Below are 19803 nucleotides of genomic sequence, written 5' to 3'. Positions count from 1 at the left end.
CCATGCCAAATTTAAGGTGATTAATAGCTTCAATGAAGAAAAAATCCAGGAGAACGGAGAAAGGAAAATAAATTTGATTTAAAACTACAACAAAATGCAGTAAGCATTTGGAAATTGACATACCAAAACACATGTAGGTCTTTAGTCTAAAACTAAAATCAATTTTTACACACAAAAAAGACTTTAATAATTGGAAAAGTATTTAGCATTCATGGCAGAACCATGTCAATTTAGTAAAAAATTATGTTACTCAAATAATACTACATATTTTATGCTGTACCAATCAGATCATTAAAGGGGTATTTTATAAAATTAGACAAAATAATAACATTCATTTGGAAGCATAAAAGGTCAAGAATATGAAAGTTTCTTCTATATAACTTATGGAGTTAAGAGTGTTGCTTAGAGTATTAAATGACTTGTCTGGGATCATATGGTCAGTATATGTGAGAGGCAGGACTTGAAACCATATTTTTCTAGCTTTAAGGTTGGCTTATTTTAAAAACAAAATTCTAGCATAGACCCATTATTACACATATGAATGCTTGGCAAAATCTCATAAATAGTAAATACTCAATAAATAATTGTGAATTGAATGACTGTCATGTTGAGAGATCTCACATCTCCCTTAGAATTTAACTAGATGTGATCAGTCTTGTCTATATGTAGTTATACCAGATGGGGAAGAAGTAATATGGTATCAATAGACTATATGTAATCTATGGAGTGCATGTATTTTGTGTATGCATGACTATATGTGAATCCATTCAATAAATATCTATGATGTAAAAGAAAAAGAAAGAATATGGAAGTGTATAATTTTTAAAAGTACAAAAGGGGCTCAGCACTACATATATCTCAAATTGTGCTACTAATCAAACAGCACTTATCAAAATTCCTAGAATTATATAATTTTTTTAAAAAATAGTGAAATGGCATAGATATGCAAGACTTAGAAATCAATCAATCAACAAATACTTACTAAGTGCCAACTAGGGCCAGGAACTGTATTCAAGGTGCTGGGGATACAAGACTCTTGGAAAAAACCAAAAGTCTAAGTTCAGTAAATCCAGGAACACAAACTATTGAGGAAAATGTTCCTTTTAACCAGAACAATAACTGTTGGGAAATTTGAAAGCAGTTTGATGAAAAATAAATTCCCATTGGAAAAAAATTAAATTTAAAAAACATAAAATTTAGAATTTTTATCTTTCACATTTATGGATAGAAATAAAAATCAGAACCAGACAAGATATTGAAGAAACTATAAAAATAAAAATTTATCTCAATTATATAAAATTTAAAAGTTTTAGCACAAATAAAATCAATGCAGCTAGAATCAATAAAATATATTTTGGGAAACAATTGTTACATGAAATATATAAAAATCTGTCATCCAAAACCTTCAGGAAATTGACACAAAGATCAAGAACTATTAGCTAATAAAGTGGTTGAATGTCAGGAACAAATGACTTTCATAAGGAACTTCCACAATTAAAAACTATATGAAAACATTTCATAATCATACTAAAAATGAAAATTAAGACAAACCTCAGATACCTCCATACCAAGAAACTCACAAAAAACGTTCAAAAGGAGAAAAATTCATTGCTGGAAAAGCTATGGTAAGACAAGCATGCCAATTGACTTGTGGAACCATGAGTTTGTTCAATCATTCTGGAATCCAAATTGAAATGATGTAATGAATGTTATTAAATTGTTTATACTACTCTTAATTCCTAAGGAAGTTATTCCCATGGAACAAATTCCAAAAGACAAAAAGAACACAGTCCTATATGGGAAATGGAGTTGTACATAGCAACATTATTTGTAATAATAAAAGGCTAAAATAAATGTGCCCAACGATTAGGAAATGGCTTAGCAAATTGTGGACTATGAATATGATGGTATGTTACTATGGTGTAAAGAATGTTGACTATGAAGAATTCGGGGGTGGGGGGAGGGGAAAGTAATAAATAGTACAAAGCAAACAGGAGCTTTTGCCAGGCAGTGGTTTTATTCACCACTAGGTGCCAGTCTTAGAACCTCGAGGTACATACACAATGACTATACTATGAATAAAATAGATATTAACAGGAAACAAAACTGCGGTTGTCCATACTGTTCAATGATACTGCTATCAGCAAAACCAAGACATATTCCTTCTTTCTGTTAATAATCAATGATCAGTTCCATGTATGTTTCTTTCCTCCTCAGTACCATCCCAAGAATGTATGTTTGAAAGGGTATGGTTTGAGTATTTGTTAGAAAGTATATTTTCTGTCAAAATCTAACAATACCTTTAAAAAAAAATTTGTATCCATATGAAGCATGTATTTATTGACAGAAACACTTTACTACATATAACTCAGCCATGGCAATAGAAATACAATAGTTTTGTCAACTGGTAAGTTGTAAAGTGGTAAAGTGAGAGTCAGTAATAATTGGGGATAGGGTGGGGTGGGGTGGGGAAAGCTTTACTGTTCTTGAACAAAGCCGTTTTAGGACCATTCCATTCTAGGAAATCTGATCATCCTAACCAACTGTGGTCTAGCTGCACAACAGTGACAAGTGCCTGAAAGTCAACTTGTTCACACTTGTTCATTCTGTGGTCTCTTATAGTCAAAGGTGAGTAGATTTTGGAACCCAAATGATCATAAAATCTGACATCTACTATTAGTTTTCTTCAATAGACTTTTATTTATTTCCCAGTCTTTAAAACTAATCCCAGTAAATATTCCTATCAAGACCTTCAAGGTATGCAGAGGAACTTGGAAAGCAGTCTGATTTTATTAAATATGCCATGTTTATTCACATATTCTATCACATTCCATAAAATCACAGAATGATAGTACTGGAATTCAATTCAGAGCAATGTATCTCTTTTTTTCCTGTGTTTATTTTGATTTTTTCAATTAATAAGTATTTATTTTCCTTCCCTCCTCTTTCCCCAACTGGAGAAAAGAAAAAGAAAACCCTTGTAATATGTATGTATAGTCAAGCAAATTCCCTTTTTGGACATAATCAAAAATGCATGCCTCATTCTGAATCTTGAGTTTATCACTTTCTCTACTAGAAGTGGGTAGCATGCTTCAGCTTCATTTCTCTGGGATTCCTGGTTTATCATTTCATTGATCAGCTCTTTCCAAGTTGTTTTCCTTCCTATTATCACTGTAAAGAAGTATAAATTGTTTGGGTTCTATTCACTTCACTCCACATTAGTTCTTACAAGTCTTCCTAGTTTTCTCTGGAGCTTTCCACCAATGAAATGAAATGTGGCAAACATTTATTCCCCACTATTTTCAAAACTCTATGTTCTGAATCTGTCAATTGGCAAGTGAGTAATAATAAATAATAAAACTGGAAAACGACTCAGTTTTTGAACAAAGATATTCAAGCACCCCAGGTCCTAGGGAATACAAAAATAAAAGGTCATTGTCCTCAAGGAGACTACATTTTACTAGGGGTGGGAGGTAAGTACAAAAGTAATTTGAAAAAGACTAATGTTGTAATTGAGAAAGACTTAAATAAAACATCACATCTGAACCGAGCCATGAAAGGACTTACAATTCTAAGAAAAAGAGATATGAAAGAACAACATTTCAGAAAGAGGATGGTCTTGTGAAGGCATCAACATGGAAGATGAAATATCATGCACAGTGAACAGCAAACAGGCCCAGTCTGCCTGGAACACTAAGAGCATGGGAGGAATTGATGTAAAGTATCAAAAGAGGTGCTGTAGCCAGAGTAAAAGGTTTTAAGTGGCAAACACAGGATGGTGTATTTTATCCTAGAAGTAATAGGGAGCCATTAAAGCTTTTTGAGCAGGAGTGACATGGTTAGACCAATCTGGCAGCTACATGATGGATGGAATGAAGAGACGGAAAATAGGAAAAACCAATTAGTAGGCAATGTCTACAGGCTTTGTGATGAGGGTCTGAACTGGAATGATGACTAAATTAACAGAGAAAAGCCAGATTTTTACAAAAGATCTTGTACAGAATAAATAATAACTTGGTAAATTACTAGATAGAGGGAAAGAAGAGTATGGCTCTGGAGTTGACAACCTGGGTGATTGAAAAGTGCTCTCAGTAGAAATAAGTGCATTTTTAAGAGGGATGGGTTTAGGAGGAATGGAAATAAGTTCCATTTGGGGGTTTGAGATGCCCATAGAGCCTCTAAGTGCAGACATTCAGGAGGCAGTAGGTGATACAGGATTGGAGTTCAGGCAGGAGTTGTAGAATTGTGAGTCATCTGCATAAAGATGATTATTGAACAGATGAATTCATTTAAGAGGATGAATGTATCATTCTAAAGAAGAAATCATAGAATATTAGAGCTAAAAGGAAACTTAATATACAACATGTTTCTCCAAGTTCCATTTTCTAAGCTTCATTCCAGATTGAACATTCTACGTCCTAATTTACCTTTCAACTGTAATGCCTGTTTTTAGAAACACAGAACATTCAAATGTAAAAGAACCTTAGAAATACCTAGTCCAATCTCATTTTATAATTGAAAAAGACCCAGAGGGAAATGCCTTGCACAAGCTCAACTCACCAATTAAGAGTAGACCTAGGTTTCTAACCTTGATTATTCCACAAACTTTAAGGACATGGATCATTCCATTATCTCACTTGGAAATAAAAAAATAATAAATAGGAAAAAAAAAGCCATGGCCATTTATGCACAATTTTAACTTTTTTTTTTTTTTTTTGCTTTTAAACCACTTTTCAAAGATGCAAAAGCTGTTACGAAGATGGCATGACTTTCAGTCAGAGAACATTCACCATTATGTGATAATCTCACAACCACCAGGTATATACACCAGGCTTCCTGGGAACTCTACATGCTTACAAGCAGTGGTCTTGAGGATGTTCCCATTTGAAATCCAAGAGACTTAGGACTGAGACTACTATTAGTGGAAGCTCACATATCTAGGTTGGTCATACAATTCTTTCCCACTTCCTTTTAGAAGAAAAACAACAGAGAAAATTATTTTGTTTGTGTTTACACACACACACACACACACACACACACACACACACACACACATATAATTTCAATACTTTAAAGATCCTAGATTTCTGAGGGTGAAATTTCCCTTTATGTCTTAGACAATGGTCCTTATCTGTTGTTGTGGCTGCAAAATTCATCATGGTATAGCCACTTTTGTGGTGACTTTCTCGGTTCTTAGCTAGATTGATCTTTGTCAGAAAGATCTATAATCTGTCAACAGGTCCATTCTTGAAACCTTTCCAGTTTGGTAGGACCTTCCAGAACTGAGGATCCACGCATATAACCTTTGGTCAGGTTCACATCAGAGTAGGATTTTTGTGAAGTTTATGTTTTGAAGAAGAAATTTAATAATATATCACAAAATAACTAAAAGTATATGTAAATATGATATTCTTAATAAACTCATTATTTACATTTGTGCATATTTTAAAATTATCCTGGCATATTTAATGAAATAGAAGTAAAAATGGACCATTAATAAAGAGATATGGGTTCTAGTCCTAGTTCTTCCACTAATGAGACATGTATCCTTAGTAAGTTACGTTCCATCTCTGGGTCACAGCCAAGTGTGGGGTTGAGACCCAGTATTCATTAAGGTCCCTTTTCACCTGAATTTCTGTGTTTTTTGAAAAGATGCCTTCAAGATTTGCTTCCATCCCACTTCACACTCTAATGAATCTAGCTGTGACCATCAGAATCATGTTCTGATGTTCTGATGTCTCATTCACCATTTTCTAAAAGCAATGAAATCATTTTTGGTACTTTTACAAAAGAATTTCTTCAAAGAAACAAAAAAAAGGTAAAATTTCTGATCTTATTTCAACTTGGTTAATGGAAATTCTTTGTATATCTCCATCTTCTCTGAATAGAAAGAAAAATACATTATACATAAGATAAAGCCAAACATTAATAACAAGAATAATAAAACATTATTATAGAAGTGAAGGTTTATAAAGGGCTTCCCTCATAACAATGCTACAAAGTAGATTTTGTTGTTGTTAAAATTTTGTCTTATTTCCAGTTTACCATCTGTATTAGATTGCCATTCCTATACATCAGGAAAGTTGATTAAAAGAGAACCCATACCAGGTAACTCAACTCAAGACTGGATGGTAATAAGAAAGTTAATGACAGGAGACAGTCTTGTTTAATTAACTTCTTCAAAATATTGATGGATTCACAAATTTGGTAATGTAAGTACTACCTATGACCGTGTTGAATCCAACCACTGAAATTCTTGTTTACTTCTATAGATCCTCTAAAGAGGACCCATCAACATACAAATCACCTACCATCCATGTTTAATACATAAGTTGAGGGCATTCTTCTTGTTACTAGCTGGCTCTGTATGAATGCGTACTTTTATTGTTAAGGCAACTTGGAACAATATACAATTAGTTATGATTTCCACCGTATCTCAATAGCCTTGTTTGGAGGATTCAAATTCAGTAAGTCCCAGAGTTTTCAGAATTAATAAATCCAAAGATCTTAGCATTTAAAGCTAGAAAGAATACTGGATATTCTCTTAGTCTAATCTTTCCATTTTAGAGATGAAAAACCTGGGGCCCAGGGAAGGGGAAAGGTCACATAGTAGACAGGATTCAAACCCAGGTCTTCGGCTCCTTAAAAATAACAACAAATATTTTCCCTTAGAAAATAAAAGTGGTATTTCACCAAGTGGCAACATTATTAGTGAAAATTCTCTGGGCTCCAAATTTTTCCATTTGTTTAACATCTGCTGTCATCAAGCAATTAAGTCAACAACCATTATCTGCATGCGTTTCCAAAATAATGAAGGTGGTCAGACAATGAGAACAAAATTAAAATTGTTTCCAGGACTGGGTTGACATCATCACAATTTCAAAATAGGCAGACACCAATGTTGATGAAACACAGCCATGCAGACGAGTTCACAAGCAAAGAAAGAAATAAGTTTGTTGTACAAAAAGAGGAAGAAATTGAGAAGAAGATATTTCTAGCCCTCTAATCTGATTTTAGCTTTTATTCCTAATGGCTTTATTTTGACCTCCCAAATAATAATGGAACACATCTGATCTGATTTATAACACTGATATATTATAATTCTATGGTAAAATAGTCTAAAAATGTCCATATGTATGCTATTTATCTTGTTCTATCAATTAAATTTCTGCATGGTTTACCATGACATCTATAACTGCACTATTTTCTAAACAGTTAAGTATTTGAAGTCCTTTCTGCTCTCACATCCTACCAAATATATAAAATAGGGCCAAGAGAATAAATTTCATCCTCACTGAAGCATAAAGGAGCTGAAAATGTGAAGGGATTAGTTGGACAAATAAAATATATGTCACATTTCTGAGATATTACTAGATCACTGGATATGGAGTAGGATAAGTAAAATTCTGACTGCTGCTTATTATTGGCATAAATATAAATTTAGAATGTCAACTGACCTCTGTACTTCAGTTTCCCTCTCTATAAAATACAGCATATATGATCTCCAACATCACTTCCAGCCCTAAATCCTACGATCCTACAAAAGTTTATCTAGCCATCTTTTATAATGACATTAGGAAGAGTGATGGGTTTCAATGCTGCTGTAAATTTGCATACCACTTTTATTAAACAACTATGATTTCACATACACAGGGTAGAGATTAGATCCCTAGAGGTTCACACCTGTCTGCTCTAAAGAGGAAGGAACTAAAACCCAGAAAGGTAGAGTGACTTACCCAATGTAGTTAATAGCACAGAACCTGACTCCTGAGTCCACGTCCATTGCCCTCCATTATAGTAAAAGAAAATTTAGACAGAAACACAGCACTCCTTGAAGCTATGGACTTACTGACGTGGGGATTATGAAAGCTCATTTGGAGGAATATTTCATGTTGTGGGCAGAAAGGTGAGGCACTATCATTTACACAGCATAAATGATCACATTTGGATTTCATGCTTTTGTCCTTGCATAAAATGTACATTCCACCTGTAATTTAATGTTGTGGAATAAGTGAGATAGGAAACTTGATCTTCTGCATTTCCATTGAGGATGTCCTAGGAATTACCAAAGTAGACAAACCTATCTTTTCTGTACAAGGAGATTGTCCTCTCTTCTAAGCTGATTCATGGTATAGTGGAAAAATCATGGGACTGAAAGTCAGGAGACCTCGATCTCAGCTTGATCTCCTGAACATGTTGTTTCAGCTCTCTCAGGTCTGTTTCTCCACATGAAGAAGTGTGTAATTTACCTTGAGACTCTTAAGAGCTTCCCCTGAGGAGAGTAATTTTTCTTAAACAACTCACCAGCTCTGCAGGTTATATCCTGCTAACTAGTGGGTGAGGAATTTTGCTACATGGTAGGAGTTACAACTTACATATACCATTATATTTCAGAGCTGAAACGAGGTTTCATTTGGACTATTATAATATTTTGGGCATCTGATGAAAGGAAACAACAGAGTGCCAGATCTTAAATCAGGAAGAAACAGGTTCAAATGTGGCCTCAGAGACTTCCTATCTATGTGATTCTGGGCAAGTAACTTAACCGGCCTGCCTAAGTTTCCTTATTTATAAAATGAGGATAAGAGTATCACCTCTCTCCCTTAATTGTTAATTTGTAAATGCTTTGCAAACCTTAAAGCATTAGGCAGATATATACATAAGCAACATGCACATGTATGTATACACACACACATGAATACATATATATGATCATATTTACATATGGAGCACTATGTACACATAATTATCCTCTAGGAGTAGGGAACCAGGATGATGAAAAGAGCAGAGCATGGATCCTAGCTTTTGAAGGGATGGTGTTCAGCATAGAGAAGACAAGATTTAGGGCATGATAGCTGTTTTCAAGTACTTGAAAAGCTGGGAAAGACAATGAGAATTGCCATGCTTGCAGGGCTAAAAACATGAACAGAAGTTGTAGAAGGATATTTTGGCTCACCAAAGGAGAAAAAACCCTAAAAATCAGAAATGTCCAAAAGAGAAAAGGGCTCCCATGAGAGGCAATGGGTTCCATCAATACAGAACTTCAAGTTAAGAAGATATGACAATTAATCAGAGACACAGCAGCAGTCAACGAACAAACATTTGCTAACTTCCTACTAAATGCCAGGCTCTATGCAAAGCACTGGCTTATGCTCAGGCATGGGTTGGCCTATATCAGGGCTTCTTAAACTTTCTTTGAGTTTTGGCAGCATTCACTGGTGCTATGTGGGCATGTCAGCATGCGCAGTGCAAAGTGTGCATGACTTGTGTTCAGAACCAAGGCTGTAGTGAAGTTACATGGGCCACAGGGGCAAGTACTGTCAGAAACACCTCAGATTCATTATAAGTTTGATTTTTAACTAATTTTTGGTCATTGCGCATTCAGAAACCTTTTATTGTTGCCAACTTTTTTAGCAACTCCATAGGTCACAACCCACAGTTTAAGTACAGGCCTAAATGATGTCTAAAGTTGCTTAACTCTTAATACTTTCTAATTCTGTAAGATGAAGATATTGAAGTAGGTAATCAACAAGATCCCTTTCTGCTATGTGATAGTAAAAAGTAGCTAAAAATACTATAGTACTAATATGAGTATCACGGTATAGTATATACAAGGGCCTTCAGGGATCATTTAGTCCACCCATATATAGTAGACAGATGTGGGTTTAACTAGAAGTACCTATTAACAAAGCTATCTGCTGCCATACTCTGTATAACTGAGTAAAGAACACTGGACACAAAATCCAAAGAGTATAGCCAATGCACTGGCTGATACTTCTTAGCTGTGTGACTTTATGAAAGTGATTTCACATGAATGAAAGTGTTTCATCATTTGAAAAAAGATCTGGAACTAGAAGGGACCTTACAGATCACCTACTCCAATAATCTCATTGTACGAAAGTGGGATTTAAGTTCCAGTGACAGGAAATTACTTGCCTCAGGTAACACAGGTAATAAGTAGCAGAACCAGCATTTGAAGCCAGGTTCTGACTTTAAATCTAGTGCTGTTCCCACTAAACCAAGTGGGAATAAAAATACTGACAGTACCTACCTCAAAAGGCTATTGTGAAAATCAAATGAGATGGGTACCTCGAACTATTTAAATGACAGCTAATATTACTATTACTTTACACTTTGGGGGCAAGGGAGGAATCTTCCAACTCTTCCAAGTGAAAGCCAAATATACTTGATGCCAAGTCTGATATTTTCCATCCTGTTGTTCTTGCCAAGGTCATTAGCATTTAACAGAAGAGTAAAATGCTTGGCACAAATCATGAGACCTATGTCTCTACATAAGCAGCAAAGGAAACACTAAACAATATAAAAGTTCTTTAAGAAAGGTGACAGTTTAAAATAGCAGTCATGAATTATAGTCTGCAAATGCTGACTTGGCTTTCTCCCAGATATCTCTTTCCTTGGGTAACAGTGTATGTTCTCTAGTGCCAACTTAATCTTATTTAGAAACCGTTATGAAATATTAATTCCAAAATAGTGATTTGCAATCACCATTTCAGTCAAGTAATTTAAGTTTGTCAGGATTTGGCAAGTCAGAAAGGTAATCATTCTATCACAGTATGGTTCTATTGCGTTTTCTACAGATAAAAAATTTAGGGATCTAGCACATCCGCATATATCATATTAACAGAAATTCTTAAAATCAACAGCAGATACTTAATACATTGACCTCACTTAATTACCCAATAAATATCTAAATATTTCTGCTCCTCTTACAGTAAGTATGATGCAATGAAAAGAACATTTGATCCGGAATCAGAAGACCAGTTCTGCCTCATATCTGTATTGACTTTGGGTGAAACACTTAACATGTCTAGGTCCATTTCCTCATTTGGTAAATGAGAGGGTTGGATGAGATGACTTCTAAGATCCCTTCCAACTCTAAGGCTATGGACCTATGACATAATTATGGATACTTAGAGTAACTGAGGTTTCTATCTTCCAGTTTGTGCCAGGGTAGACCACTCTTTTGAAGACATCACAATCAACACGAGAGGAGGTGGGTCAGGCCTACTGTTTCAATATTTCAAGGCTCTATGATATCACTGGTGTGGGTTCTTCCTCCAGTGACACAAACTGCAACCCCTTTATCACCTGGTAGATAAATTTCAAGAGTTACCATGGGAAGAAATCATCACTCTATGACCTGTGACTCTTTGAAAACTTCACTAGGCTAATCTTTGGATGAGATATGCAATCTAGAACCAGAAGTCAAAAACTTTCCAGGCTGGTAAGCAGGTCCTACTGCAGGATTTTAGTAGAGAAATAACTAACATAAATCAACACAGCACTTATTTGGACAGGAATAGAAACTGGATATATGATTTCATTTGTATAGGGAACTCCCAGTAAAGGAAAATGTCTGTATCAATTCAGGACAGAACTTTTTCTGTAACTTAATAGTTTTAGAAAGTTGCCTAGAATTCTTAGAGGTGATTTGCCCATGGTCACAGCCAGTGTCACAGGCAAGACTTGAACCCAGACCCACCCTCAATAACTAATATTTATGCATAATATCAAATTTACAAACTTTTACATAATTACCCAAACATGTAGTCAGCCTCTGGAGTTATCCTGCAGCTCCAGATCTATGACCATTTGATTTCATTTGATCCTCACATCCTTATTATTTAACAACTATAGGATTCTTTCTCTATTCTGCATGAAGGAACAGCGGCTCAGAAAGGCCTGTATTCTTCCTCGTAGAGTTAATAATTGTCAAAGGATTTGAACCTAGGTCTCTCTTGATTTCAGATCTAAGACTCTTACCAATACACCATACCACTTCTTAACAAGTGCTTCAAGTTACTTATATACTTTTAAAACTGGCTCTTCTTGGTCACAGTCAAATAATCCCATCTCTCTTCCAAAGACAGCAGAATCATATTGACAAGTTTAAAAGTCTAATTGTTTTGCATTTGTCCAGTCACTATTCCCTGCCCTATGAAAAATTATCTGTTGGAATATTTTCTATCATAGAAATGAACTGTGAAATTAAGAAAACGGGCAACGCTGCTGCCCACTCAATTTGAGGACATTTGTCATCAAGGCATATGTAAGGGTGTTCCCTTTCAAAATACAAATCTAACCTAGGTAAGAAAGCAAGGAAGACATGAGTTCAAACAGGCCTCAGACATGCTATGTCACTCTAGGCAAGTCACTTAACCTGTTAGCCTGTTCCTTAATTGTAAAATGTAGATAATGGCAACTAACTCCCAAGGTTATTGTTAGGATCAAATGAAATATTTGTAAAGCACTTTGCAAACCTTTTAAGGTACATGTAAATGCTAGCTATTGTTAGTAGCATCTTATCCCTGAAGCAATCCAACAAGTTTAGTGAGCAAGAGGCCTATATGAAACACCAAATTCAAACCACTGTGATCCTTTCTTAACTGACAAATTTAATGGTTGCTTTCTTATCTGTCAGAGTCAGAAGAGCCCCATGCTTCTACTTCCTTTCTGGAAGCACTGGTGAGCAATGCAGAATGGGAAGATCAGGTTAGTACCTCTAGTTACTCTCTATCACTTTCCCCAAATTTGATCAACTAGTGCATAAGAACTCTTCTTTCCTGTACTTTTTTTTTTTTTAAAGATCAAGCCTAATCAAGCATTTCAGAAGCTACTGTTAAAATACAAGTGTGACTACTGAAGTCACTGAACTGTTACTTATCTGGTAGGAACTTAAAAGTCCTGCCACTCATAATCTGTGAGTTCAATCTACCAACAGAAGTTAACCCTTTCTTGATGCTAAGGTTTGAGCTAGCTGAAGCAGACATCTTCAAGCAACAGCCCAATCAATGACCACTTGTCAAGTCTGTTGTAAAGATTAGGGCACCAGTTGGACCACATAACCTTCAAGGTTCCTTCCAACTATAAGATTCTGTAGTTGTCGCCATCATCATCAGAATGACACCTGAATCACCTACCTCAAAAGACTGTAATGTAAGATGCATAACTTAAACTGCTATATGAGTCTTAACTTATTCTAGCATAAGGAAGTCATGGCTTTATATAACATCCTAGGAATTATAGCTGGAAGGGAAGTTAAGAGATAATCCAGTCTCACTTCATTTTACTGAGGCCCAAAGAGGTGATTTGACTTACTCATCACCACAGGCAGCAAAAAGCAAAGCCAGGACCTTAAGATTGTGGGTCATCTTCCTCCAAATTCAGTGCCTTTCAATGCCTCATTAAAGTCATGACTGTAACTCACAATCCAAATTTTCAAATGTTTACTTTTAAACAAAAAATCAGGTGGGCAAAACCATTGCAAGTGTTTTATTTAACAAACTTTACAATGTAAACACTTCTATTACTATATACAAAGGTTTGTTTCAAAATTAGAACAATAACCACAGAAAACATTAATACAGGACTTAAAACAATCCTTCAAATATTCTAAACATTGTACTTTATAAATGCATACAGGTAGAAAACAAATTCCAAAAGGATGACAAAGTTTGAACAACATAACCTCATTTTCTATAAGATGTAATCCAAAAGTTATCCTGGAAAAGGGAGAGGTTAAGTTTTGTAGGGTTAATACTCTGCCGTTTGTAAATTGTAGTGTCTCTGAGGAAGATGAATTTAAACATTAGCTACTTTACAGGGCACCACAGGACTGCTCTACACCTTAATCCTGAATATAGGAAGGTCATCCAATTTTCTGGTCCCATTTCAAGAAAAAAAAAAAGGTTGTATTGAATTCATGCTGAGTACTCCTTATAAATTGTGGTTAAGGAGGCCCTTCGAGTACTAAAAGAAAGAAAAAACTATGTTAAAATTTTCTGTTGTGATTTTCATTAATATAAGTTTTTCAAGTGAACATACTTATATTCAAATTAAGTCTTGGGAGATTACTTCAAGGAAATAAAAAAGATTTCATACAATGAGCCTAAAATACTTCCAAATTCTTTCAGATTTTCTTGTTAGGAAAACAAGAGTTACAGAATCACAGAATTGGAAAAGACGTCAGAGGCTGTGCCTAATAGGAATCCTCTTATAATATCCTTGACAAGTGGTCATCCAAGCTTCTACATGAAGACCTCAAAGAACTTGCTCCCTCTCCCAAGGAAGTCCATTATACTCCAGGGAGATCTAATAATAGGAATATTTTTGTTTTGAGCCAACTGTTTCCCTTAACTACGGAAACATACAAGCACTTGTACCCTACAAAACTCATTTTCATATAAATTAGGTGAAGCTATCTTCTGATGTAATACAAGAAAAACATATTCAAGAAATACCTGTATTTCGTAATGCAAATGAACACTCCAATGTGATTCCTGGAAGGCTCTCAATACTTTGACCTCATTTTTATTATTTCTACTTCTCCCCAAATCTTACCCTTCCAGAAGTCTAACTCTTCACAAGCTAACTTTAAAAGCCTACCACTTTGTTTGCTTTTTCACATCTCAGACACCTCCTTGCACATTAAAAGGATGCAAATTCACACAGTACATGTTTTTTTCGTTTCTTGACTTAGTTAAGTAATTATAATGTATAAGACCCAGTTCCTAAAAGCACCATCTGAAACATCCGTATTTTTAATACTGTATTGATAAAATATAATTATATATTGACACTGATTCCTGCATTTGTTCTTATAAATCAGATCCAAATCACCATAAATTGTGCTTTTATTTTCTACAAGTTGAGATCAATACTTACAAAAAATGTACTCCCAAAATAAAGGTGTCATTTCTTGAGTATAAAAATGTACTTAAAATTTTTCCAGACTATAGTAATTCTTTATAAAATGGGTCAGTGAAAATATGTACTGCTGACATTTCCAAACAGTACTCTAAAAATATTTATGTATTTAGCTGCAGATATGCACACATATATACACAGGATAAAAAAAGCATTTTGCCAGCAAAACTAAATTAACTAAAATTGCTGTCATGATTCTGTTCGAAATGGTATTTGCAACAGTGGGCAATTCTAAATGCAAAATATCTCCTTGCCATCACGTTCTGAAATAAAAAGTACAATCTGTGACTTTCTTTGAAAATTTAAGGTGAGGAAGAACAGGTTTTGTCTGCCTGTGTATAGCCCAGGAAAACATTTTAAGATTAACTCAAAATGGTTACTCCTTCCTGTCCTGCTTCCCCCCCGCCCCCATCCACACCCCCACTCCCACTCTGAACTGCTCTTTTTTGACAAAGGGCATTTTGCATGTTGCAATAATTTGCCCCATATACTGTTAACCACAATAACAGGCACCAGGCACTAAAAAAGGAGGGAAAATCAGGCACTTGGGGGAAAAAAAAGCTCCCTTCCCTCTAGTCCTATCTTATTAAATAATAGTGAGTTCAGATGTTGTCTAAGGTCTGTTCCACTTGCACAACCTAGGCAATAATCTAGAATCCAATGATAGGACTTAGAGATGGAAGAGTCCTCAGATATCTAGTCCAACCAGCCTCGTTTTATTTCTGAGAAAACTGGGGCCCAGAAAGAGTGAGTCAGCCAAAGTCACACAATAGCAGAGTGAATATTTGAAGCCAGGTCCTCTGACTCTAAATCTAGTGCATCTTTCCTACCTCACTACTAGGTGTCTAATCCACCCTTCTCATTTTACAATGTCATATCAGGACATCAACTTTAGTCGTTTAAAAATAAGACTAAAAATAAGGGAAAATGTGCAAAGCTTCTAGCACTTCATCATGTTTAGGGCAATGGTTTCCAACACAGGGGCTGAGAATATTAGAGGCCCTGGCTGGAGCAGAGGAAGGAAAAGAAAAAGTAGTAGATGAAGTTATTGTAAAGTCTCATGAACGTCAATGAGAATTCTTATGTTCTCTCTCACTGGATACTATCGTAAAACTAGTACCATATATTCTTGAGTGGTGTGGGTATATGTTTTTAATGTTCAAGTGTCTTTAGACTCAAACAGGTTAGGAACCAAAGTTGTGTTAGAGGGAGGGGAAAAAGGTGGGGTAGTGGTGATTCATGGTTCACAGTTCACTATATGGCATGCTTTTGCTGCTCACCAATTCTCCTTTGGTAAAAACCAAAGAACTAAAAGCAAGACTAAGTGTCAAGGATGACTTAGTCTACTACATCTGTGACAATTTACTTCCTATTGAGCAAATAGGGAACACTATTAAAATCTCCATAAAATGTCTTCATAATATCTCTATAAAAGGTGCAGAGTATAAAAGACTGACCTGTTTAGAATATTCTGAATATTTCACTTTCTGAAGTGCTACTAATCTCTTTTTATCCCTACACATAATTTGTATTTTTTCCCTGTCATTCTGACCATTTTCCTTTCCCATCCCCCACCCTCAAAAAAAATCTACCTAATAAAAGCCAAAATTTTTTAATCCCATCTATTCATTTGGGGACCCCCAAAGGAGGAGAAAGCTGCTCCCAATCTCTGGTTGCTTCTATCAAATGTCGCTGCCCATGACTCATCCACTCTTCCTGGTCTTCATATATCCTTCCACAAAACCAACATTTAAACATACCCTGTACTGATTCACCTGGTAAGGAATCCACTACCTGGTAGCTGTTCTTGTGGATCTTTTTAAGTTTCATTTTCAGCATATTCTGCTTTTTCACTGGGAACACTGCCTCCATGTTCTGATAGGTAAGTCGTCTGTGATGCCGCTTTATACCTAGTTGGTCACATGTTCGTTCTGATAAAACCACTTTGAGGACGTTGCCTTTGTACTTGTTGACAACTTTCATCACGTTAATCACTTCTACTGAGTCAACATCTGGGTGGTTTAACACAACAACAGGTTGGTTCCGGCGGGGACATTTAATCAACTGTTCTGTTCTGACAGGCATAAGTCTGAGGTGTCTTGATGTCATACAAATACAAACATCCGGAAGCACATGACTGGAGTGAGATTGAATTTTTGATATATTTTTGGAGACAACTGTCTGTTTTCTCTTAATTTTCGACCCTGAGGGACCCCTGAAAATCAATTTCCCCTCTTTATCCTGGTCATTGCCTTCTTTTGACTGTGAACATGCAGAATTTGATGTGTTGAAGACAGTGTTGGTATTGAATTCTTGATTTGGCTTATTCTCCAATGAAATACCAAGATTTCTGGAGCTGTCCATTGACTGACTTTCATTTGTCATAGAAAAGTCTTTGCTTACCTGTTGAAGAGAATTGAAGGGAATATATTTTGATAACAGCCTTTCATTGCTACACATATCACAAGGCAATTTATTCTCTAGCAAATGTTCATTCCCAATGGAATTGAATACTTTTAACACAGTCCCTTTTGGAATGAACATAGGAATAGCATCAGGATCCTTTCTGCATTCCCTAGCTTTTGTTTGTTCCTCCATACTGTCCTGGTGTTGCATTTGCTCAAAAGTAAATTGTTCAGTATCAGCAGCATTGTTCTGTAATCCCTGGGGTGGGGCTGGATCATAATTTGCATTACGTCCTACAGTACAATCTAAGGGTGTTTGCAAAGGCGGAGACTGCTGTTCCACAGTGCTTAAAGGAGACAATGAAGATTTTGAAGATTCAGTAGCAGCAATCAACTGGGCAATTTTTCTATGTAATGAACTAACTGATTTTGTCCTACAACTTACATTGTCCCATTTAATCCCTTCAGGGATATTTTCAGCCCCAGAACTAAGAGAAAATACTGATGAAATGATAGGGCCATCTGAAGAAGTGATACTACTTCCTGAATTCTCAGTAGTAGCTCCAACAAGATCTTCCAACATGACCGTCTCAGGATCTTGAGTCTTAATATCATTTTCACTAATTAAGCTGATGTGGGATTGTTCACTATGTAAAAAGGAATTTTGCATTGGATTTGGATCACCTGAAGGTTCTCTTACTTGTGCCTGTTTCAGTTTCTCACTCAAAGCAACCATTTTAAAAGTACCAACTTCATTCCTATGCAGCGAGGCCCCTGGGCTCACTGGCAACATGCCTCTTTCTGCAAAAGCCCCAACAGCTTTGACAGGTTTGCAGTCTGAAGGTGGTTTCTCTAAATGATTTGGAGATCTGTCTTGATAGGGGGAGAGGGCAGACACACATGGCAAAACATCTGACCTTTTCATAGGGCTGCATAAAGCTCCATTATTCACCACAGGTAATGAAGAAAAATAATTATTTTGTTTAATATCACCATCTCTTGAGGAAACAGGAGAAAGGCCTGTTCTATATGGAACTGAAAGCACTTCTTGCCTCCAGTCCCCAGTTCTGTCACTCTTTGGACTGAACTCGCATTGGCTTTGATTAGTCTCTGATTTATCCTTTAATGCTTGAGAAACAGACTTTCTGCAATTCAGATCCTTCACATGGGGGTAATCTGTGGAGTGCAGATCACCAACGTCCAATGGCTTCTCAGGACCCCTTTCCACTGCCGGTGGGGTTTGTTCAATAGGCACTAGTTTTTCTTGCTCATTTGGCACTGTGGATTTGCTCACGAGCTCATACTTACCTTCATCAGAGTTGCCAGGTTTAAGGCCATTTTTTTCTTTCAAAGGAATCAGTTTTAAAACAAGTTGCTGGGTCCCATTGACAACTTTAATATCTATCAACTGGGCTAAACAGTTATCAGGGACTCTAAGTTCTGCTGGTGCAACCACAGTGAGTGGCATGCCTGGCTGCACAGGTTCTTTTGCTGGTGATAACAATTCAACTTCCACATTTTCATTCTCAAAAAAGTTAACTTTGCTTGGTTCAGGAAGGCAGGCTTTATCAGGAGCTGAGGCTGCTTCATCCTTGCTGCACTCCTTAGACTCAGGTAAAGAAATAGCATGGCCTGCTTTGTCCTGATCTCCACGGCCAGGGAAACAAAAAGATAAATCTGATGGTTCATTCAGAAAAGATTTTGACTTAGAAACTTCATTTACAAGAACATCAGAGTTCTGTTTTGAAAAATTGGTTCTCTTTGGCTGGTGTTCCACAGCCTGTTTAAGAGGTCGTTTTTCACCACTGGTCTCATGAACTCGTCTTGTGTGTTTAACTATGTAATCATTTCTGATGGCACCATAGTCACAATATTCGCACTGATATGGAAACGTCCCTGTGTGTTTCACCAAATGCCTCTGGAATTCTCCTTTTGTATATGAGACATAGTTGCAGTGCGAACAAAAGAATTTAATCTCTTCATGCTGAAGTGTGTGCTTTTTATACTGCAGAGGGTCTTTGGTAGAAAACCGACACTTATCACAGTAATATTTGCCTGGCTGAAAGTTTTTTACTTTAAATTGGTTAGTGATAGTCCTTGAAATACCATTATCTTTATTTCCTGAATCAACAGCACTTGGTATATCATTCATACAAGGGAAAGGAGAAGATATACCTAAGTTGCACTTGACACAAACAAAGAACATCTGGTCCTCATTTTGACTATGTTGGTTATCCTTTCTCAGCTCCTGGAGTGGGATTTTTTGTACACTTCTACACCTCACACAAGTAACTATAGATGTCTTGTCATCCTCCACCTCTTGATAACCATGGGGCTGAGTTTCATTTCCATTGGGCTGATTCACATATTCACTGTTGAGTTGTTTTGGTGAAGTAGTCAAAGAATTATTTCTGTCATTCACTTGATCTGTATATAACTGTGGTATTATTTCCTTCATTTTTTTAATCTGCATTTCTAAAAACAATTGTGTGTTGAGTTCCAGGCCTTCACTCAATGAAAACCTTGACATGCAATCTTCGACATGTTCCGTTCCTGGCATAGAAGCAGCTGCCTAAATAACCGGGCTTAGCGTTCTTTGTTGGCCAAGAAGGCTTCAAGACTGATTGAAAAATTCAAGGGCTTTCAATTTTCTGAAGATTTCAATCAATTA

The 19803-nt window shown here is 36.1% G+C and overlaps 1 protein-coding gene across 7 annotated transcripts in view; it reads right to left on the bottom strand.

The window, feature by feature from the left end:
- Positions 1–19803, bottom strand: part of ZNF518B (zinc finger protein 518B) — a 50605-nt gene that overhangs the window by 15219 nt on the left and 15583 nt on the right. For 5 of the 7 annotated variants that reach the window (XM_072620232.1, XM_072620231.1, XM_072620234.1 and 2 more), the window contains exon 2: positions 1–19803. This exon is cut by the window's left edge and continues 15219 nt beyond it. In XM_072620232.1, coding sequence (XP_072476333.1) covers positions 16354–19692 — 3339 coding nt within the window. In that variant the 5' untranslated portion in view covers positions 19693–19803 and the 3' untranslated portion in view covers positions 1–16353. The other 2 variants (XM_072620236.1, XM_072620237.1) reach the window with 2 other exon arrangements.

This window comes from Notamacropus eugenii, chromosome 6, assembly GCF_028372415.1.
Source record: "Notamacropus eugenii isolate mMacEug1 chromosome 6, mMacEug1.pri_v2, whole genome shotgun sequence".
NCBI lineage: Eukaryota > Metazoa > Chordata > Mammalia > Diprotodontia > Macropodidae > Notamacropus > Notamacropus eugenii.
This window is presented reverse-complemented; position numbering and strand designations above follow the sequence as displayed.